General features: G+C 45.8%; 1 protein-coding gene across 1 annotated transcript in view; it reads left to right on the top strand.

The window, feature by feature from the left end:
• CD2 (CD2 molecule) overlaps positions 1-24,114 on the top strand; it is a gene marked incomplete at its 3' end in the record, with an annotated part of 56,638 nt that extends 32,524 nt beyond the window's left edge. Inside the window, exons 2-6 of the mRNA XM_082246338.1 lie at positions 9,403-9,726; positions 15,886-16,131; positions 21,514-21,658; positions 22,066-22,124; positions 23,993-24,114. Coding sequence (XP_082102464.1) covers positions 9,403-9,726; positions 15,886-16,131; positions 21,514-21,658; positions 22,066-22,124; positions 23,993-24,114 — 896 coding nt within the window. The remainder of the gene's footprint in view (positions 1-9,402; positions 9,727-15,885; positions 16,132-21,513; positions 21,659-22,065; positions 22,125-23,992) is intronic.
• Positions 24,115-24,499: the final 385 nt, after the last annotated feature.

Below are 24,499 nucleotides of genomic sequence, written 5' to 3'. Positions count from 1 at the left end.
TTCTCCCCAGCAGGTGGTGTAATTCGGCAGCCGAAGAGGACATCAGGAGGAACATGGTTCCGTTATGATTTCCTGGGTCACTGGGGAAGCAATCCAATTGGATGCTGCCACCCCCATATGACTTAAGCAGCCATCCTGGGTCAGACAGAGCCTATTTAAGGCCCTGGCTCCCAGGTTTGGCACGCATTTTGCGAGTGGGCAGTGTAGTGACAGGTACCCCATCTATTAGGGACAGTAGTAGGATTAGGGAGAGGTTCCAGATGAAGAGGGAAAGAGCAGAGACGCATATCTTCTGAACACCTTCCAGGGTACTAGATGGCCACGCTGCATTCTGTCCCCTCTCATCAGACGCTGTCAGTCCAGCTGGAATCTGCTTTTTCCACTGGGGAAGCGACCGAATTGGATGCTGTTGCCCCATGTGACTCGAGCAGCCATCTTGAGTCAGGCAGAGTCTATTTCAGGCCCTGGCTCCCAGGTTTGGCACACAGTTTGAGAGTGGGCACCTTCCTGATTGGGTACTAGATGGCCATGCTGTATTCTGTCCCCTCTCAACAGACGCTGTCAGTGGCATCTGCTTTTTCCACATGGCTAGAAACTGTGAGTACACCTGGCTGGGCAGCCTTTCCACTGGTTTGTTGTGAACTGTTACTGCATTACTTCAATTCAATATTGCACCTGCGAATATGAGAACTTTCACCTCCGCACCACAGGGCCAGATTAACGTAGGGGCTATTGGAGCTGCAGCTCCAGGCCCCTACCTTTTATATAGGCCCCAGGTTGGCCATATTCACTGTTACCGCTCTTCTGTCACTTGTAAACACAGAAGTCTGGCTTCTATGCTCGCTTCCCCAGGCAGCTCCCTCAGAACCTCCCCACACAGCGCGAAGGCCGGACAAGGAGGGACAGTTGCCGATGCATGGATGTGTTTATGGGCTTCAGAGACAGCATCCCATGTGGAATTAGGCATGCATGGCTGCACCCTTCCTCCTCTGGGTGCATGCCAAGGCACAGCCCTTAAGGCCCTTCAAAATCCTCAGCACCAAGCCCATGATGCTCTTAATCCGGCCCTGCCGCACCATACTGCACCCCCACCTACATGCAGGTGAATCTTCTGGGTCAGTTTGTCTTAAATGACAATGATTGGTGAAAGTCACATACACTGCTTTATAAATACGCCTCATAGGGTTTGTCTAATGTTTATCTGGAGGTTTGCGGTATTATCTTTTCTTCAAGAAAAAGAGGAAGGAAATCTCTAATCTCCTATCGCATGCGCAGCCTACACAGCTTTCAGTGAGTGTTGCGTGTTCAGCCAGCAGATGGCACTGTTCCACCTCAGATGGTTCTCAGTGATCCATCCTCACCTGAACAGGACCTAGTGCTTTTTTTTGTCAGCTATAATAAAGTTTATATTATACATTAATATGTGAAAAATTTTTTTTTTTTTTTACAAATCAACATTGGATGCTGGCTGCGTCTGTTTCTGTGTGCAGTGCATGCTGGGATTTCTGACAAGAAAGCCCAGCACCATCTCTGCGCTGACATAGTTGCCAACATTTGAAAAAAATGTCCAGGGACACTTTGCAGCGCAGCTATCAATTACTTACCACACCCACTTCCCTGAAGCTCCTCCCACTCCGCATAATTAATCCCCGCCTACTTATCAGATTATAGGGTCTACTTCATAAAGAGAGAATTACAGGAAATTGAAAACTTAAGGCCAAAGTAGCAGAGTTGGAATAATTCTCCCATTCAGCTGCACTTCTTCTCATCACAATTCCCTGCAATTCTAAAGTGTGAAATGTGCTCAGGTGTGACCATAGAAACAATGGAATATGGAAATATAAATAAAGTGCAAGGTGTAAATAAGTATGATTATACTATCTGCTATAATTAGGTTTTATTGTACTTATTTACACCTTGCACTTTATTTATATTTCCATATTACATTTTTTGTATGGTCACACCTGAGCACATTTCACACTTTATTCACACACTTTGAATTCAGCCCTCTGTAGGGTGATAATTTTCATTTACATAAAACAATGCGGCATCCTTTCCTTCCTAACACATTACCCAGTCCATACCAGTATAGATCCTAACACATTACTCAGTCCATACCAGTATAGATACTAACACATTACCCAGTCCATACCAGTATAGATCCTAACACATTACCCAGTCCATACCAGTATAGATCCTAACACATTACCCAGTCCATACCAGTATAGATCCTAACACATTACCCAGTCCATACCATCCTGTTTTCATTTTTTTGAGCAATATATATATATATATATATGCACACACATACACGGATATGTACACACATTTATCTAGAGCTAGAAAACTATATATATGTATCAATTAACATAATTAATAATTATATCTATAAAAAAACATTATTAATAGTAGTAATTAATGGAGTGTGAGGCCTCCAGCTTGTCGGAAGGTGCTCTGCCTCCCCCTGCTGGCGGATTTTGGAAAGTGCACCATGCTGACACCCTGCCTCCGGTGACATGGTTAATTTGCGACGGACGGGAAGAGTGAGCAGGCACAGAGACTAGAACACCTAGCTGGGTTGAGAGTGACACTGTGTGGCACAAAAAAAAAAAAAAAATTTAAATGATTTACATTGTCCCTGATTAACAATGTAAATTACCCGGGACAGGCTCCTATTTCCGGGATTGTCCCGGGAAAAACGGGACAGTTGGCAGGTATGCGCTGACAAGGAGTTCCTACAGATTGAAGCTCCAGACGGCTCTGTCAGTGGGGTCCTTCAGCTGTGTGTGTTGTCTGAGATCCTGCTATACGTGTCTTCACAGCACAGCGGCAAACCAGGAATCTGTTACTCTGGCGTACCAGACTCACACTTCCACCCGCTGGCTGCATGTGATGGATATAGCACCCTTCTAGATAGGTGCTAGGTAGTGAGTATATCTTGCTCTGCCTGCTTATCAGGGGAGCAGCAGGCAAAACCTATTTGCTCTTTCTGCTTATCAGGGAGCAGGATTTCTAGTTAGGCCTGCTCCATGTGATATGATATTTAGTCAGTTAGGAGGATGTTATGTCCACCCACCAGGGGGGTGCATTGCGTTAAATGCACCCAATGTGTATATATTTTGTACAGCAAAATGGTAAAACATATATTTTTTCACTTAATTTATTAATTGTAAATTTCTTCTTTCCCTTTTCCCCCTTTTCCAGGTTTGTGGGATGCTCTTTGAAAATTTTGATAGGATTTTTGTAGGAAGCGGCACCCTCAGAGCCAATGGGGACATGGCTCATTTTTGGTGGGGGGTGAATGTAGCACCCTCCTAGAAAGGTTCTAGGTAGTGAGTATATCTTGCTCTGCCTGCTTATCAGGGAGCAGGATTTCCAGTTAGGCCTGCTCCATGTGATATGATAGTTAGTCAGTTAGGATGTTATGTCCACCCACCAGTACGGAGTCTTGTTTGGGGGGGGGGGGGGTGCATTGCTTTAAATGCACCCAATGTGTATCATATTATGTACAGCAGAGGTAAAACATATTTTTTTTTTCACATAATTTATTAATTGTAAATTTGTTCTTTCCCTTTTCCCCCTTTTCCAGGTTTGTGGGATATTCTTTGTAAATTTTGATAGGATTTTTGTAGGGGACGGCTGCCCCAGAGCCAGTGGGGACATGGCTCATTTTTGGTTGGGTGGATATAGCACCCTCCTGCATAGGTGCTAGGTAGTGAGTATATCTTGCTCTGCCTGCTTATCAGGGGAGCGGCAGGCAAAACCTATTGGCTCTTTCTGCTTATCAGGGAGCAGGATTTTTAGTTAGGCCTGAGCCCAGGAGTGTGGGGCTGAACCCAGAGGTCCAGGAAAGCTGACTGGTGGAGTTGAAGGCAGAGTGACTCCGGAAAAACAGTGTCCGTGAATACAGAGAAGCTTGCCGGGAGTCTGCCCAGGAAGGGGACCACTCCAGTGGATAGAGTCAGTGGACGGGCATCAGCACACACAGTAAGAGAGAAAGGGGGTGCCAAATTTAGAACCCTGAAGAGATAATTCAAGCAGGAACACTTAAAGTATCTTCACTTCAGTGGCAAGGTGAAGCAGCAGCCTTGCTGCATTGTAAGTAAGTTGTCCTTGACATTGTGAATAGTTATCAGTTGGAGTATCCCACTCAACCCTTCTCCTATCCCAGTTCTACAATAAACTACAAAACAACATCCCCTGGGCTGTTCATTGTCTGAGCCAAGCATTTAAAGTGATAAGTTTCCATAGACTGTTGCTATGGGTAACCCAGGGGAATCCAGAAAGTGTAATTCTCAGCAGTCCCCTAGGGGGCAGTGCTACATATATATGAGCCAAAATGTCATATTTGCTTAAAAAAAATAAGAAAAAATATCTTCAAAATGTTGTTACATCTGAACATTTTATGTAAACTCGAATCAGTGCAATGTATGACGGCTCTTCTGCTTTAAGGCTCTGGGGAGGTCTGGTGGAGGATGGATTCCGGAGCTCCCAGAGGAAGTCAATTGAATATAAATTCTCTATCCCAGGGTTCCAATGTCATTTTTCAGGTGACCCTTTACAGTTTCGTGAAAAATTAGGGTGTTCTCCCCAGTGGAATTGTGGGAAGGGATACCACAGCTAAACCTAAAGTTCAACTCTAGCTTAGGCTTTTTTTTTAAGTGTTGGAGGAGTACGGAATGGTTAGACAGGTAATTACTGCTCTCCACGAATGTGTTGCAGAGATGACCCCACTGGAACAGGAAATGGAGGTTTGTTCCAATTGAGCACCAACAGCAAAAAAGCCATGGGACTAAATCCTTCCCTACTCTATGCAACAGATAAAAATGTTTTCTGAAAAGGAAATACTTAAATCTAAAGATCTGGAAAATATTTTAGTAAAATAAAATTTCATACATGGCAACTGTCCCAGATTTGCCGGGACAGTCCAGCATTTGGCCCTCTGTCCAGTTGATGCTGTGTCCTAGGCCATGTCCCCGGGATCACAGTGTCAACCTTGTTTGAGTTACTGCACATGCACAGTAACTAAAAAAGTCAATAATTGTAGAGATCTGGGCCATGAGTAGGTGGTCTCTACGTCTTTAGATATGGGGTCAGGGTATAAGAGGGGCTTTGCGATTGGCTAGAATTGGCTCCAAAGGCACAGGTCCCTGTCCTGCTCCCGTCCTTTTGCTAGAACACTATCCCTCCTGCTGAGGCCTGAACCCTGCGCCATATTGTGCCCTCTCCATGCCTGAGGCCCCCAAATTACATTCCTGGCCATTGAGCTTTGCATCCCAAGGAAGGAATGTCCACACAAATGAGTAGATTTGCTGCACCCTACTGATGGAATTCAGGAAATGGCATAACAGTCACATAACATCGACATACATTCAGGAGTCAATTGACAATACACAGTCAATCACACTTAGTGGACGGTCCGCAGTAGTCACATGTGAATGCATATGCATCACTTTAAGCAGCCATCTCCCTGTAACAGTCTCTCCTTTCACCCGGAGTCATTAGTACTCACAGGACTGGGCTCTTACCTTCTCCATAGCTTCACCGCTCCCATGATCCTCCAGGGAAATAACCTCACTCAGAGAACTTTTGGCCTGCCCTAAAAGGCCTTTAGCAATCTGCCCTAGCCTCCACCTCCATAAGGATCAGAAAGTATACAGATGACTCTTCTAGGTACAAGTCTACTCTTCCCTGGCTTCCTGCCCTGTCCAGGGCCTCCACAAGCTGGTTACATATGTGCTGGTGTGAGGTGCTTGACTCAAATGCCCAAGTGCACCAGGGCTGCTCCCAGGCTGACCATTATCTGGGCACTGACCCACCCATGAAATCACTGCAGGAGGTCTCTAACTTAAAGGGGCCTAGCAAATGAGGACACTATCTTCTGTAACCAGACACTATTCTGAAACAGAAATGTATTTATACTTTAGTGATGCGCTGCCCCTTCCTATCACAAATTAATTACTGCTCCTTTAAGGCATGGGCACTTCCAGCCACCAGTCACAGATATTGCTCAAACCAGAAAGTAACATTTCCTATTGTGCAATGCATTAATCAAACTTTCACCCTTTATTCAAATATATTGCACACAGGTAAAGTAATGTCACCAGCTGCGCTCGATGCGTTGCGTCACTGGTCATGTGACTTCCTCAGGGAAAGCGCATCACTAAAGTACAAATACATTACATATCAGTAAGGTAATAGCAGCAGCTTTATCTATATAGAAATATAATTAATATCTTTTAGTTGTGGGAGCGCAGGAGTAACATGCATCTATATATATATTCTGCAACAGCACACTCCTAGTGGCAGACTAGCTAACTGCACCAGCCTACATGGGCAGGATCAACCCATAGGTTAAGCATGATGGAAGGTCCCTGCTTATTTAGGGCGTCTGTGAGGGCCCCAGGCCCATAAAGATGGTGTGATTTGGACACATCCACCTCTAAAGTGGGCAGACCAGTGGCGGCTGGTGCTTAAAATTTTTTTTGGGGGGGGGGGGGGGCCCAAAAAAGAAAAATGTAATAGGTATTGCTTCGCGGCAAAAAACGCGGTAAAAAATTGCGTGACTTTGAGGTCATGGTACAGGCATGGCACAGGTCATGTCACAGGTCATGTCACAGGTCATGTCACAGGCATGTCACAGGTCATGTCACAGGCATGTCACAGGTCATGTCACAGGCATGTCACAGGTCATGTCGCAGGTCATGTCACAGGCATGTCACAGGTCATGTCACAGGCATGTCACAGGTCATGTCACAGGTCATGTCTCAGGCATGTCACAGGTCATGTCACAGGTCATGTCACAGGCATGTCACAGGTCATGTCACAGGCATGTCACAGGCATGTCACAGGTCATGTCACAGGTCATGTCACAGGCATGTGACAGGCCATGTCACAGGTCATGGTACAGGCATGTCACAGGTCATGTCACAGGTCATTTCACAGGTCTTGTCACAGGCATGTCACAGGTCATGTCACAGGTCATGTCACAGGCATGTCACACGTCATGTCACAGGCATGTCACATTCAGGTCACAGGTCAGGTCACAGGTCATGTCACAGGTCAGGTCACAGGTCATGGCATCGCTGCAGCAGCTTCAATTACTTACCTGCTCTCCTGGGCTGGCTCGCTGACTCCACACTCACGCTGCCTGCGAGACGTCCACGGCGGCTGCTCCTCTCCTCCTCGGTGGTGGGTGAGTGGCTTCTCACTCTCCTCTTCGTTCTGCGGCGGGCGGCGGGAAGGTGAGCGGCTTCGTTCTGTGGTGGGCAGCGGGAACCGGTGGGAAGGTGAGCGGCGCCAGGTCTCCTCTCCTCGAGACTCCTCTTTGTTTGCGGTGGCGGGAAGGTGACCGGGCGGTGACGGTGAGTGACTGATGCACGCATCGGCACCACCCCCAACGAGGACCAATCATGATCCAGGACATCACAAAAGGGGGAGTTTCGGAGCGCAGTGCTCTGCGCCCAGGTGACCCCCCAGAAGGCCGCCAATCGGCGCCTCTGCCAGGTGGAAAACCCCACCCCCCCATAGCCACCAGTGAGTCCGGCGCCCCTAGTGGGGGGGGGGGGTAAGTCCCAGTTTTAGCAAGTTCCCTAACTTGGGTGTAGCTAGTAGGTGGAGTATTGTACCCCTATGTAATCTGGCATGGGGGGGGGGGGGGGGTCTTAGACAGCATCTATAGCCCTTTAGAGTAGGCCATGAAGACTCTGAAGGAGAACTCATTAGTGGAGGACCTACAATGAGGGGTGTGGGAGAGTTCTGTGTTCAGGTACCTGTGTCTGATGTGGAACTGTGTACTGTATATGGAGCTATGAAGTGGAATAATGCAATGTTAAGCTTTGAGATATGTTTGTAGGCAGGTGCAGTCTTCTTTCTCCGGTACAGAAGGTGCTCTTTCACAGCGGCATTTCAGTTTGGCGAGGAAGCCAAGAGAAGCATAATTCCTGTATGGTTTCCTGGGTCACTGGGGAAGCTATTCCATTGAATGCTGCCAACCAATGGGACTCTAGCAGTCATCTTGGGCCAGGCAGAGCCTTTTTAAGGCCCTGGCTCCCATATCTGTCGCATATTTTTGCTAGATGATAGAGGCCTGTCTGGTAGGGACAGAACTAGTGACAGGGAAAGGTTCCGGACGAGGAAGGAAAGCCCAGGGCTTGCAACTTCTCTGGACATCTTCTTGCTTGGGCACGAGGTGGCCAGGCCACATTCTACCCCTCTCTACAGCCGCTGTCAGTTTGGCTTAATCCTACTCTCTTCACGCTGTTGGGCCTATGAGTGTTCCCGGTTGGGCTGCCTTCCCACTGGATTATTTATGACCTGTCTTTGCATTATTTCAATACAAGTTCTTTCATCCCATGGGGACTGTGTGTTATTGCCGCTGAACCACGCTGCACCCCACCTACATGTTGGTAGTACAGTAAAACCACCAAAGGCTACTTGTGTGGACATTCCTTTTATTCTGATGGACCTCAGGCCAGGAGAATGTGAGTAACAAGATGGCTGAGGTTCTCCCTATATAGGTGTGTGAGTACCCTACTCCATCTCTGAGCATGAAGGAGATGGGAGGAGCCCCTAGCCTTGCTGTCAGCAAATCAGGGTTTCTTACATGTGGGCAGAGGTAATGGTGTCCTGTGATCCGTGACCATAATCATGGTAAGTAAGATTCCCTAATCTAGGCAGAACTCCGCTGAGCAATAAAGAATGGTGTGAGAGTGAAGTCTCAGTATTACTGGGCTTTGTGCGGGTGGACAGGGAGCTGGGGGCAAGGCTGACGTGTAGAGGGTGGCCTCACAGCATCCAGATGAAGGGACACAGACAAGTCACCTTGGTGGAAGACACAGGTTAGCCTGAGGTGTGGAATCTAAGTGCCAACTGGTTTTCACCAGAGCCTCAAATGGTAAGGATGGACTTTGCTGCGTATATAGCACCAGGTCACGGTCCGCAGGGTCGCCCCACCAGGGGGTGAGCGAGTCCAGATCCTATGGCACAGAAACAGACAAGGATAAGGCAGGAGAATGGTCACAGGACAAGCTGAGGTCAGGGAAAGGCAGCAGACAAGCGAGGTAAGAGACAAGCCGGGAGGTCAATCAGGAATACAGCAGGTTTTAGGATCAGGAGAAGCTGCAGACAAGACGGCAAAGTATGAGTTTGCCTGCTACCCTTAAATAGGCCATTGGGCGCCAACTGCAATAGCTATCGCGTGTGCATGCGCATGCGCACATTGGCGCGTGGACGTGGGCACGGGCGATCGCGCATGCGCACTGGCGAATGCCTGTTCCCCGCTAAACGGGCAGATAGATAGATACAGTGCGCCTCTGCAGTGCCATGGAGGAATGCCTAGTGCGTTCCTGACATTGGGGAATCTTTCTATAGATCACTGACATTGTCCTCCTGTGTTTCCAGCCAATTCCCAAGACTTATACGCCGCTGTCGGAGAGAAGATTGTGATCCCTCTGGAGACGAAGCTAGAATTTACAAGTCCACCGTTCTGTAATATATTTACATGGAAATATCAGCCATCGCCTGGTCAATCCCTGAAGCACATCGCAGATATGACCGATGTCTGCCAGAAGACGGACTGCATAAGGCCTGACTGTTCCCTTTCCAATAACGGGAGTCTGATTCTCCATCGTGTCACCCACCAGGACTCCGGACTCTACATCATCTCCACTTTCCATATTAATAAACAACCAAATACTAAGAAGAACTTTCTGCTCCACGTATTAGGTGAGTGCACATCCAGATGTCTGCTGATTCAGTATGCACCCCAATAGTGCATAAGTCATAGCACCCTTCACCATACCCATGCTGGGTTTATATACTGTGTGCTGTTACCCCTGAAGGAGCCGCTGGAAATTGCCCAGGTTCTTTTATTTGGCCAGTAATTGCCCTGCAGCCAGGCACACGGTCTCAATCACTCTTCAGCTTAACCACTTCTGGACTGGAAGGATTTTCCCCCTTAATGACCAGGCCATATTTTGCGATTCGGCATTGCGTTAATTTAATGGACGATTGCGCGTTTTCCCCACAAACAGAGCTTTCTTTTGGTGGTATTTGATCACCTGTGCGATTTTTATTTTTTGCGCTTTAAACAAAAAAAGAGCGATAATTCTGAAAAAAATAAAAACAATATTTTTCACATTCTGCTATATAACATTCCCCCCAAAAAAATGTAAAATCAAAATTTTTTCATCATTTTAGTCCAATTTGTTTTCTGCTACATATTTTTGGTAAAAAAAAATCGCAATAAGCGTATTTTGATTGGTTTGCGGAAAAGTTATCGCGTCTACAAACTACGGGAAAGATTTTTGGGAAGTCATTTTTATTTATTTATTTTTATTAGTAATAGCGGCGATCTGCGACATTACGGTGGACAGATCGGACCCCTAACTGACATTTTTGACACTTTTGGGGGGACCAGTGACATTACTACAGTAATCAGTGCTAAAAATATGCACTGTCACTGTAATAATGACACTGGCAGGGAAGGGGTTAACATTATGGGTGATCAAGGGGTTAAATGTGAGCCTAGGGGAGTGATTCTAACTGTGGGGGGGGGGGGGTGTGGCTTGTGAAATGATCATAGAGACCTGTGTTCCTATATAGAAGGATCACAGGCGCTCTATGATCATTCCAGAGAGAACGGTCAGCTGTGTTTACAACATCCGACCGTTCTTCTCTCTCAGCGGGGAACGATCGTGGGTGTCAGGCAGCAATCGGAGCCACCTTACCCATGCATCGGCTTCCCCGCTGTCGAATGGGGGCGGGAGCACGCCGCCGCCGGCGAGCGCACGCCCCCTAGCTCCCTGCTTGTGACCGACGCAGCCCCGCGTCGGTTTGCGCAGGAGAGCCACATTGCCACAGTAAATAGGCGGCGACCGGTTGGGAACCAATTAATAACCAGTCTAGGGGTGTTCTTTTTGTTTCTATTTCTTGAGTAATTGGGATAGCGATGAGAGAATTGGAGTGGGATACTCCTAAAAGAGAACTACTTTATGTACATGTTGAGGACACTGATCTCCTTCCTCCAGGGCTGGTGCTACCTAAACCTTCTCCTTTATTGAACAGTTTCACACTCAATTTATACACACATGAGCACATCCCCCTCCTGATCATATTACTACACACAGGTCAGGGGTTGCCTGATTACATTATCATATGCAGATTAAATTGTATACAGAAACAGAATTAACCTGAACTAATTATCTAATCATCTGGACAGAACAATGTGAGGTCATTAGCCAACAGTAATATTACTGCAGCAGTGCGGCTCCCCTGAGTCCAACGATGTAGACCTACGTCACTGGACTCCTAATGAGGCACGCTCCCGCTGTGTCTAAACAGTCGGGCCGGAGGAGGAGAGGCAGCGATTGCCGCCTCCCTTCCCCGATCGTAGGGGGAAACTGTAAGAAGACCCGCCTGCTTATGTAAACAAAGCAGACGGGTCTTCTCAGTGACAGACAGGAGGAGATCACAGGATTCTGCATAGCTGAACCTGTGATCTCTGTCTGTGTCACAGAACCCCCTCCCCCCACACACGTCAGTAAGCATGAGGCATACATTTAACCCCTTGATCACCCATAGGGTTAACCCCTTCCCTGCCAGTGTCATTAGTACAGTAACAGTGCATATTTTTAGCACTGATTACTGTAGTAATGTCTCTGGGCCCCCCAAAAGTGTCACAAATGTCAGTTAGGGGTCCGATCTGTCCGCCGCTATGTCGCAGTCCCGCAAAAAATCGCAGATCGCCGCCATTACTCGTAAAAAAACCCAAAAAAACAATAAAAATGGCATAAATCTTTCCCCTAGTTTGTAAACGCGATAACTTTTGCGCAAACCAATCAAAATACGCTTATTACAATTTTCTTTTCCAAAAATATGTAGCAGAAAACAAATTGGCCAAAAATGTTAAAATATTTAGATTTTAAATTTTTTTTTGGGAATGTTCTATAGCAGAATGTGAAAAATATTGTTTTTTTTTTTCAAAATTGTCGCTCTTTTTTTTGTTTATAGTGCAAATATTTAAAATCGCACAGGTAATTAAATACCACCAAAAGAAAGCTCTATTTGTGGGAAAAAAAAGGACATAAATTTTGTTTGGCTACAGCGTCACACGACCGCGCAATTGTCCGTTAAAGTAACGCAGTGCCGAATTGCAAAATAGGGCCTGGTCAGGAAGGGGGCAAATCCTTCCGGGATTTAACAATGGGACAGGCAGACTTAACACAATACACATTCCACCTCAATAGATAGACAATGGGACAAGACTGCCAATGACAGTCTGTCCGTCGCCTACATTGAAGTACATGGAATACACATCTAGGTGTCACAGACTCCATGGCAACAGGCCACAGGTCTCACAGTGCAAAGTGGGATCAAATCTCCGCATTTCTTGAGAGCCACCATTGACAAATATCACTCTCCCATCTGAAGCCATCCAAAACCATTCTCCCCAAGTATCTGCCCCTCACTCCCAGTGACAGGGAACACGTCACAGTTGGCAACTATGCAGGGGCCCATGTATGTCTGGGGCTCCTGGGTTGCTCCTCGGGCCAGCGCCGGTCTCCTGGCCGTCTACTGATCCTGGCTCTTCTTTGCTCACCGGCCTTGACATCAGTGCAGAAGACGACTGTAGGCAGAAGACTTGCTCCTGTCCATTGTATGACCTCCTGCGTGGGTCAGCCAACCATGCTGCTGGGATTGTAACCTTGGGGAAAAGGAAGAGCAGCGCTCACATTCTACACACATGGCTTCACTCTTCACACATGGCTTCACTCTACACACACAGCTTCATGCTCCAAGCTCAACTAACCCTGCTGGAGAGACGGGTAACAATGTCCACTATATTAGCATTGTGGTATCCAACCCGCAATCTCCCCTGTCCTTGTGTCCCACATTGGGGAGGGAACTAGATGTCAGCTGACTGTGAAGGGGGAGGGGCTGGAGAAGACCCCATTGGCCTGATGTCAGCACAGGTGTCTCTGCAGCCACAGACAACAGGACCTAGTCCGCTGCCTGCAGATAAAATGAGTTGTATATATTACCCTAGCCTGTCTGTATACTACCCTAACCTGACTGAACCAACACGCCCCTTCCTGAGTCACAGTGACAGCAGTGTGCAGCAGTACAGATCACAGACACGCCCCTTCCTGAGTCACAGTGACAGCAGTGTGCAGCAGTACAGATCACAGACACGCCCCTTCCTCAGTCACAGTGACAGCAGTGTGCAGTAGTACAGATCACAGACACGCCCCCTCCTGAGTCACAGTGACAGCAGTGTGATGCAGTACAGATCACAGACACGTACAAAGTGCAGGGCTCAAGAGGATGCTATGAAGAAAGTGCAGGGCTCAAGAGGATGCTATGTACAGAGTGCAGTGCTCAGGAGGATGTTGTGTACAGAGTGCAGGGCTCAGGAGGATGCTATGTACAAAGTGCAGGGCTCAAGAGGATGCTATGTACAGAGTGCAGTGCTCAGGAGGATGTTGTGTACAGAGTGCAGGGCTCAGGAGTGTACTATGTACAGAGTGCAGGGCTCGGAACGATGTTATGTGCAGGGTGCAGAGCATAGGAGGGTGTTATGTACAGAGTGCAGGGTTCAGGAGTGTGAAGGCAGTGTCATGTTAAGAGCATTATAGTCCCCCGGGCAATGCAGTGCACTGGGGCCCTTCCTACACAATCACCCACGAGAATAAAAATGCAAATTATCGATAAGGCGATATTTATTGGTACAGCAGTGAAAGGCTACTGACAGCTTCCAACTTCGGTGGCTGGGTCAGGTGAACACACACACACGGACGGGAGTCAGACTCAACTGTCCTGTGTGCGCCTGTTCCCGAGGAGGCAGACAGGCATTCCTGCAGTTGTGGGCTCCCCCTCCATGGCCCAAGTTGCCTGACAGCTGCAAAGGTTTGACAGGCGCTTGCCATCTGCTAAGTTCGACGACGGGATGCACACAGGAATCAGGACTAATGCTTGGCTTGTGCTGGGCAGGTGGGGCCACCCAGGCAAGTGGGGCCCCCGGGCAACTGCCCGGCATTCCTATTCGGTAAGATGGCCCTGCCTGAAGGATGACCAGCAGCTGGCTCAGCCCCATCCCACCCCCTCCAAATCTCAGAGCTCCAGTGAGCGCTGGAGGGGCTTAGCAGAGAGCCGGTGATTGACAGTCACCTGCTCTCTGCAGACAGAAGACTGAGAACTGAACAATGAGCAGCGTTTGATCGCTCAATTCTCAGTCCTATAGGCTACAAGGGGTAGATGTAGCATCCACCTAGGTGAGTATGAATGTTTGTTCTTTTTAAACGTGAACTTCTCTTTTAACCACAACAAAAAAAACTTAATCTATGATCCAAGGACAGGTATATGGCAATATATGACATTTTTCTTCTTGGGTTTTGTTATTCTTAAAAATCTCCTTATGAATGCCATTCTGGTAATACTGATTCCTGGGCCTGAGAATGTGCAATCCAGGGATTATATATTGTTATCTGGTCATTGATTGTTTCTAGCTCCCTATAGACAAGGAGAAAGTGAAGTTGTATATAAATGAAGCAGGTAAAAATGGTGTGTCATCCATCTCATAAGCAAACGTGAGCTTCAGGGTTGGTGCACCTCCTCTGTGGTATATGGGGGCTGCTCTACAGGGGCAACTAAACACGTATTTACACAAATATTCACACAAGATCTGGCAGCTGCTGAAGTTCTCATTACAATGTTCATGTTGGCCAAGACTGGAGGACCAGCAACAAAACATCACACTTTTTGACTTAGTTCTCTGTAACGGATCAATCGGCACCCCGACTGGGTACCTCCATTGATGGATGCTCCTAGTGCTTCCCGAGGGCTCCAAGCACTCCACCAGACACCATAACCACCTCAGACCCCACGAACCGCCGAAGCTTGGTTGGGGTCTCACCATCTCCTACCCACCCTGGACCTACGACAAGGCTCCAGGTTCCCGTGGGTGACCCTCTCTTTCCCCAGAGAGTGAAGCAGGAACAAGCTTTTACACAAGCTCTTACAAGAGCTTAGTGATTATCCAAGGGAGTATGAAGAGCATAGCAATCCCTTGTAGCAGCTTCCCCCAATGAGAGACAGGACTCTAAACTGAGGGTGGAGAAGAACTCAAACTTTAATGGTACAGCTGCTCTTTTATACAGTTTTCTCCCACAAGGTTACCGCCCAGGTGGACCTTGTTGGGAACAGGCCCTGAAATTCATAATCCAATGAAAAGAGAGTTTTACACTCCCATACAGTGTACACAATCCCTCCCCTCTGCCTGATTACAGTATCTTATGCAGATGAAAGTGTATACAGGAACAGAATTAACCTAAACTAATTAGCTGGCCATCTGGACCATCTGGCCATCTGGACAGAACAATGAAATGTCATTAACATTTAACAATGGGTCAGGCACAATCCACATTCCATTTCAATACACAAACATTAGGGAAGCCTGGAGGGACATGGAATACACACATTATTTAGGAGTCAGACTTCATGGCAATGGTTTATAACAGTCTAAGTCTCCCAGTGCAAAGTGGGATTAAATCTCCATATTTCTATATGACTGATATTGCTGACAAATATTACTGTCCCAGTAAGCGATTCAAACCATTAATTATCTGTCTTTCACTCCCAGTGACGGTGAACACCATCACATTCTCCATGATCAAATTTGTCTCACTTTGTTCTAATTCGCAGTCTCTAGAAATCTCCCCCAGGTTTCAGCCCAATGCCCAGTTGATCCTCCATTTTCAATGGCATTTATGACTTTTTTTAACGTATGGCATCTCTTTTACTTTATTTAATTGTCTCTTCTCTCTCTCTCTTTCCCTCCTTGTTCTCCCTTTCCCCGATCTGTCTCTCCACCTATCTTCCTCTCAGATGGTGTATCAGATCCTGTTGTGAAGCTCCAATGTCTCTCCAATGACAGTCTTCTAGTCACATGTGCTGTGGAGAAAGGGACAAAACCCCAAATCCTTCTGACCGTCAATAGAGAAGAATTCAGAGAGTCTGAAATGGGTCATTTCAACGTGACAACGTCATTACCTCCTCCCTGGAACATTAGCTGCTCTGCAAACAATGAGGTCAGCCAGAAGATGACCAATGTCTTCCCCAAGTCCTGTCAAGGTGAGTAGATGTCCAATGTCTGACATAGCCAAAAGCTGTTCTTTTAGATTTAGATCTAGATTTTGACCTACCATCTATGGACCTTAGCAGAAATGAAGATTCCTCAAACCAGGCTACATTTTTCCAGTCTGTCCGGTTGTGGTGATCCAGTGCCCGCTGCAGCCTCAGCTTCCTGTTCTTAGCTAACAGGAACCCAACATAGTCTTCTGTGATAGTAGCCCACCCAGGGCAGCCATCAGAAATTTTTGGGCCCCACACAGCTTTAGGCCTGGGCCAACCAGGGCCCGTCCAATGGCGGTCCCACTGAATCTGCCCACTGGTGATCCTACCGAGTCCTTCAGTTTATCCACATTTTTTAACACTCTTACAACTTATTATGAAAATAAATCCAATTCAGCAAAGAGGCATCCCCATATAATCAGCAAAACAATGGCCCAATCCAGCAAAGGGACATCCCAATCCAGAAAAGAGAAGACCCCGTATATTCTGCAAAGAGACATCCCAACCCAGCAATGAGACATCCCAATTCAGAAATGAGACATCCCAATACAGCAAAGAGACATCCCAATCCAGCAAAGAGACAGACCCATATATTCAGCAAAGAGTTGAGCAAGGCTGCATTGGCTCACTCTGTGGCTGCCCTGCTCTAGCAATTGCTAGTTACTACAGCAGCAACCACTCGGTCTCATTGGTTGGGGCCTGGGTGGCTGGGCCCCTTGATACGTCCGGGCCCCCTACATGTGTATGGCCTGTCCCCCCCTGATGGCAGCCCTGAGCCCACCCACCTCAAGGTTCCACGTATTGTACATTCTGGGATGCTTTTCTGCTGACCTCAATAGTAAAGATCGGTTATCTGAGTTACCAGAGCCTTTCTGTCAGCTTCAATCAGACTGACCATTCTCCTCTGACCTCTCTCATAAGCATGGTGTTTCCACCCACAGAACTGACACTTACTAGACGTTTTATTTTTCACACTATTCTGAGTAAATTCTAGAGCAGCCTTTACTTCAGAGGAACCCTTAAAATAGTCTTCTGGGCTGCTAAAACCAGATTCTTATATTGGTGGCCAATGGGATCAATGCCCACCCTACTGTCAGAATATCACCCTTACAGACAGCTAGAAAGATTATTGGTGTCATGCAGATGGTCTTCCAAGTGATGTTGGCCAAAACTATGAAGGCCCCATTAAAGGGAATATCAATCAGCCCTGGCTCAAGGAACCCCTAGAAACCTCTGGAGGAACCCTAGGGTTCCACGAATCCCTGATTGAGAATGGCGCCTCCAGAGATCGATGGTGGTGAAAATTTTTGGAGATCAACAGTCAAACCAGCCTGTCTGAAACCAACAATTACATCACAGTCACAATCACTGAGATTACACTTTTCTCCATCCTAGTGTTTGATGTGAACATTAACTGAAGCTCCTGACCTGATTTCAGGCATCACGCTGCCCCCACATGATTGGCTGATTAGATAATGGCATTTATAAGCAAGAGTATAGGTCTTCCTAAACTACTGCTTGATGAATGAACATGTACTGTAATATTAAACTATGGGAGCGTGGACCTCATTACTCAATCTGCTGGACATTTTATTGAACCAGAAAAAAGGTGGTCTTTTTGGCCAACTGGTGAAAGTTAATCCCATGTCAAAGATCACCGTGGCACATGAGGGAAGAATCCCAATGTTTCATTTTGCCATTGCTCTAATAGGCAAGAGCTTTATTTATTATTATATGCTGTTCTAACTTCCTTATTAGGGCAATGGTGTCAAATGGGGGGGGGGGGTCCTTTGTTTGACACCACTGTTGTAATAGGGATGGACCAGCTGGTTGGATATTTGGAGAATCTTCAAAAAATTCAGAACAGGCTGGGCAGGTGCAGCAGGTGGCATCGGCAGCCAATGGTAAGCTGGGGAACGCTGAGGCCACTGTGTCAACTAGCAGTACGGGAAATGATGTGGTAATCACTTCCACATTTGTCTCTCTGTAGTAAAGCAGTCACGTTACTTCTGCTTACCACTTGCACCAAGGGGAGTCCAGTATAGGACTGGTGTGTCCTCTGTTTTGGGCTCCAGGGCCTATCCTGAGGGAGCCTGTGTCTAATATGACACAGAGTTCTATTGAGATTTCAGCAGCCATCTTGGAAGCAGAAGGACTATATAGAACATAATCTTCTCACAGGAAGGCCCTTGGTTGCGAAGAAGTAAGTAAGCAGGGACAGGTACCTACGTCTTAGGGATAGTTAGGCCTTGCTCCTTAGTAGGAGCAGGTTGGAGCCCTGGAAGTCAATTTGTAAGATTACTAAAAGTAGGACCAAGTCTTTGGACATGCTTTGATAGAGCAGTCGAGCTGTTAACAGGGTTACTGAAGAAAAGAGAATTAGTCAGTCCAAAGATTAAAGATGAAATCCAGGTTTGGTAAGATTTACATAGTTAAATAAGAAATGGATGAGACGTACTCTAAATCCTACTATTGCCACATCCCCACACATTGCCACATATGTATATATGCAATAAAGAATAGAAGAGAGGGGAATGAGAGAATCCCACAAATCAATGGGGTCTCTCAACCTCTCAAATAAATTGGGACTTTATAGGCTACTAGTAAGTGCTGATTCTGGTGGGAATAAATACAACAATCATCTAATAAAAATATATCTCATTTATTTCACATAGACGTACAAAATATAACAATAGACATGTGTACAATAAAACATGATAAATACATGCACATGAGTCATAAGACAAAGTTAGTTAACCACTGGAGCCCCAATGCCTCCAGTAACCAAGGCAACTCATATAAGATATATGACAAGTCATGATAAGAGACCATACAGATATGGGGTTCACTTGTGGTAAACGTGGAATCGCGACGCGTTTCGCTTGGTCGCTTCCTCAGGCGATTCCTGAAAAATTGTCTACAGAGCAGGCATTATTTATATACTTAACGCCTTGATCAGAGTGGGGTGTCCAAATAGTGTGCAGACATATCTCATATGGCTCCACTGTTTTGTGCCTTATTTGCCGCCAAACATATACTGGTAGTCACATATATGGTAGTGGGAAGCATCCATTTGTTGCAGAGGAATCGGTCTATCCAGTACACCCCTCGCTTTAAGGCAGATGCTAAGAGGGAATTGTATTGCCAACAGAGAAACCCGGTCCCATATGATACCACCAACGGCCTCTCCTCAAGGAGCTCACGCTGTCTCAGGGTTACTGAAGCAAAGAGAATTAGTCAGTCCAAAGATTAAAGATGAAATCCAGGTTTGGAAAGAATTACATAGTTACATTGGTCCAGCTTGGATCAAACTATGTATATACCATACCTGTGAGATACCTATAGAACAGTCTTTCTCAACCTTTTCAACACAGAGGAACCCTTATATTAACTCTCCGGTCTCAGGGAACATCCTTCTAAAAATGACTATATCTATGTGACGGACTCCGGACACCCCGACTGGGTATCTCCGCCAAGAAGCCGCTTCCTAAGCTCTGGAACATGAGATCCATGAATCTGGTTATAGTTACTCCAATAACTCGACAGTACAAGTTTTGGAGTCAACCAGAATTAACTATTTATTCAAACACAGGCACAAAAAGATATACACTCTGGGACAATCCCCCCTCCCCCTTAGCAGCCAATCCACATATACATATACATCCCATAATAAGCTGATCTTAAGGCAGACAGAAACAATAGAACAATGGAATACAGGTACTTAACAACAACAAACCCCACCCTACCTCACTATCTAGCAAGGGTCTATGAGACACTCCTGCAATATTCCATCAATCTGAAAAGTCAAATTGTTTATCTTCATATATTTCCTGAGGGACACTGTTCAGAAATATCATTGTCCCAAGTAAAAGAGTCCCTCACTCTTTCAACACAAACCACACATATAGAACCCAGGATAACCGTGGTAACATGAAATGCGGTGTGGTTGTAGAACGAGTCTGATTAGTGCAGACCCGACTGGGGTTCTTGGTCACCGTTTGCCCCTAATAGACACAGGGTGATTTACACATAAGAGGGGCCGGGGAAGCTGGACAAGGAGTGTCCCATCCTCTCTAAAGTAATCTGGGTTCCACAAGCACCCCAGCCAAAGTGACTCCTGTCACAATCTACAACTCATGATACATTAGTGTGATGGTCAGTGGTAAGAATTACCCCCTTATAGATAGATAAAAAGATCAATGGTGTCAGTAGGAACTTATCTGAGAGGGAGAAGTTTCTCATTGCTCACAGAACTGCTAGCAACCTCAGGAGTTCCATGGAACCCTGGCTGAGAAACCCTTCTCTAGAAGCTAGAAATCACTATAGTAGACACTGCTACTACACTGCTACTACAGTAATCTTTACTAGCCTCTTGGTCCCATGCCGAGTACCTCCCCTGCAGTATTCTAAACACAGACTGGGCAAACTCTTGGTGCCCATGCCAAGAGGTTAGCCTTTTGGCATGGGCACCATTCAGAAATCACTTTGCATTCTCTTAATGGATGCAAAGTGTCCTTTGATTGGATATGGAGTGGCGGGGCAATGATGTCACACTCTCCACCTCATCCAAACATCAAATTTAAATTAATTGAAAGAATGCAAAGCAATCTTTGAATGGTGCCCATGCCATTACACTGACCTCCTGTGTTTAGAATACAGCCCCTCGGCATGGGACCTGGAAGCTAGTGGAGAACACTGGAGTAGCGTTGCAGCAGCTTTGTCTATACAGTATTTTCCAGTTTCTAGAGGGATGCCACAGGTATGGTATATACATAGTTGATCCAAGCTGGACTAATGTAAAGATTGGCATACCTAGAATTATTTTAGGGCACATGCCTCACACACCCTCCTGTCTCTGAAGCTGAAGGTCTCATGCCTCCACATTGTTGTTCATTGTTGAACACGATCTGTTATTATGGCGTGTACGTGAAAATGAAACATTGTTCTTGTAATTGCTGGTTCCTGTTTTGGATAAATGTCTGTTAAAGGAAACTCAAAATTACCTTATTCCCTTGCAGCCTCTGTCGTACAGCAAGCATCAACCACATCTATCCTAAGGAGGTATTTTATTACTGACCTTTCCAGAAAATACCAGTTCTCTGGTTGTCATGCTGATCCAATAGGTTCAGTGCTTTCTATGTCACTGATCCAGAACAACTATAAATATCACTACCAGTTCCCTGATCTGTATTCTTGTCCTAGGTCAGTGAGTCAGACAGTACTGAAGCTAGACCCAGGCTGGCAATGAGTATTGTCAGAGAATGGTCATCTTTTAAAAGGGTCCAATGGAAACACAGTCCTCTTCAGGACCCACCAATAGCAGTAATATGAATTCTCTCCAGTGAAGGATCCAATTTTAGATCTGTTTCTCTGTCTTCGCAGACGCTCTCTTGGACCCAGTTTTGGATTTTTCCTGCCATGTGAATAATTCAGTGAGCATCTCCTGTCTTGTGAGGTCGGGGGCAGACGCTTTCTACTCGTGGACTGTAGATGGGCAGCCCCTGCAGAGCGACACCAATTCTTTATGGTAAACCTAGGTTTGAAAGAGATTTGAACCAATTCGGTTTCTCTTTCATTACCACCTATTCTAATCAGCATCGCAACATTAAACGTATTTTCCCCAAACATTAGAAGGATCTTAAAAATTATAAGTTACTGGACCCTAAATTGGCGGATAAATCCCAGGTTGTATACCAGGGGTACAACCTTTGAGATTATATGTAGCCCCTAACATCATAGACAATCCTAAAAGAACCACTTTTTTCCAAGATCTAAAAGGTTTATTCCCGTGTAAAAAGTGTGCTGTATGCCGTGTTATTTATCTAACTGATAGAAGGGTGTGTACCTTTCAATCCGATATCACGTTTAAAATGTCTGACATCATATCTTTTATTACATGTTAATCCACTAATGTGGGCTATCATGTCCATGCAGCCTTCAGTATGTGGGCCGTACAATAAGGACTATGCAAATCAGAGTTAATGAACTTCTAGGTAACATCAGACGAGGTTTTCCAGGACATAGAGTGTCCAAACAGTACGCATGTTATCACATGAAAAAACCTGATGGAACCCTAATTTTGGGGATAGATCCTTATTCTTCACATTGGAGAGGGAGTCATGTCCGGCGAGAGATCTTGAAGATCGAGACTCGCTGGATCTTTGACCTCAAAAGCAATTCACATATGGGTATGAACATAGAGAGGGACGTTAACAGTTTTTTAATGGGTGATTGTATTCATTTTTTGTTTTACATCATTTAATGTACAGCCATAGTTTGATGTTTGTGTTTTTAATATTATATTGGAACTATTTGACATTTTTTGCACTACATATGTTATCCATTGTATATGTAGTATTTTGGGTAATTGTGATTGCTTACTTTTATTAGTCCACTAGATGGCGTCTTCACAATGCGTGACATTGGGATTTATTTTTATATATTATTTATTAATGTTTTACTAAGGCTCTATATCAGAGGCAAAGGCAGGCAATGCGGCCCACTGCCCCCTGACAATTTTTTTTTTGCTGGGGAGGAAGGAAGTCGAGTCGGGGGCACAGCCACAGAGGAAGCCTCGGAGGGGATCATCCACTAGTTGTGTTAAATTAGTGCTGGGGGGGGGGGGGGCGCAGCAGCATGGGAAGGGCACATCGGCGTTTTATTACTTGTATACCTTAACTAATAGTATATATTTTATATGCGGCCTGAGAAAATTTCTGTACACTCAGTGTGGCCCAGAGAAGCCAAAAGGTTGGACACCCATGCTCTATATGATAATAGAATAGAATCTTGGCCCATAGTGGGGTCATTTTTTTTTCTTCCTTTTTTCCTTATATATTATGCTGTGTAGCCGGTCATTTACGGCTTTTGTGCTATTTAAAGCATGTTCACGTCTGCCGGCCACGCCTCAGAAGACATTATTATATGACGAAACGCGCAAGACAACTCCCATGACATTACCTAAGCACGCTGTACGCCGCGGCCATCTTTTTTTTTTTTAAATCTTTTTATTGGTATAGAATAACAAAAACCAACAACATAATACAACAACAAAAGTGGTGCATAAGATACAATTGCAAGGCACATGAAGGGTGAGCAGAGCGCCGTCACCCACAAGACAGACGTGGAGACTCATGATGTTTACATCAGGCGTACACAGAAGAGGTAAAAAAACACATCTGGCACAGAATAGACAATACAACCCAGGGAGGCAGGGCGACAGGCCTAGATCCCACCAGTCACTCTAAGCATGCAGGCAGTGCAGTCGAGGAGCCCTCTAGCCATCGCAGCCACACAGGGTTGTATTTTTTTGGGCAGCCTCTGCGGCCATCTTTTTAATATGACACGCTTGTATGCTTTTATGTAATGTGAGTGAATCTTATTACAATAAATAGTTTGCTCAGTTGGTTTAGATTTATTTCTCTATTGTAGCATTTTATTTCTTTGAGGCTATGGGTTCATACGCTATTTCGGAATGGGAAGCTTGCTGCACCATGAGCGTGAAGAGTGCCTAGAATTAGATACTATGGTGGCAGAACACTGTGTGCACCTGGTTCTGATTCCAAATCAAGTCTCTTATATGCTGTTGTTGACCTCTCTATAATCTAAGGGTCAACACCATCCGGTAAGCAGGATTGCCTCTTCTTTCCACGCTGGTGACGTGTGCACCTTTCTCACCTGCAGTTGGTGTGGGGACTTTTCTTCTACATCTTTGCAAGCTGTAACCTGTGGATTTTATTAAATAATATTTGATAGAACTTTTTGTTGGCGCTGCACCCTTTTTATTATACTATGGCCATGATAGGAGTATTCAGGGTCCAGGGAGCACATTCTAATGATAATGTCCTCCTGTGTCTTACAGATCCGGAGTTGGGAGTCGCTGAGCTCTGTGTGAAGGTTGTTCTCTTTATCATGTACAATGCCCTGCTGTTACGAGGCATATGGGGGATAAGGAACGCAGCTGCAGACACAGCCCGTCAGTGAAGACTCAGCATATTATGTGTGCCATCTCTCTCCATCTCGCCACTATACGCCATGGTGTGCCTCTTACCTGCGTCATGTACCAAGCCTGGAGACACTTTACTTCCAACCTATTTCATGTATAGTGATTAGTATATGTTTTATTTACTATGGTCACGATACATAAATACATTGTTTATAAAGCATTTAACTTTTTATGTTTCCCAGGCTCCCCTTAGCTGCTTTCCTGAAAAAAGCTTGTTGTTTACAAATTTGGGTCGTCAATAAGGTTAAAATGAAAAAGCATTATTATGAAACCTCTCCTCTCATTGTAGTCTGCCATCACCTGTGAAAGCTCTATTCATGGCCATAATGGTGATTCTACAGCTTCCATACTTACCTAGTCTCT

The sequence above is a fragment of the Pelophylax lessonae genome (assembly GCF_965119305.1).
Source record: "Pelophylax lessonae genome assembly, chromosome: 2".
Classification (NCBI taxonomy): Eukaryota; Metazoa; Chordata; class Amphibia; order Anura; family Ranidae; genus Pelophylax; species Pelophylax lessonae.
The sequence above is the reverse complement of the archived record's forward strand: the minus strand, read 5'-3'. Positions and strand labels throughout refer to the sequence as shown.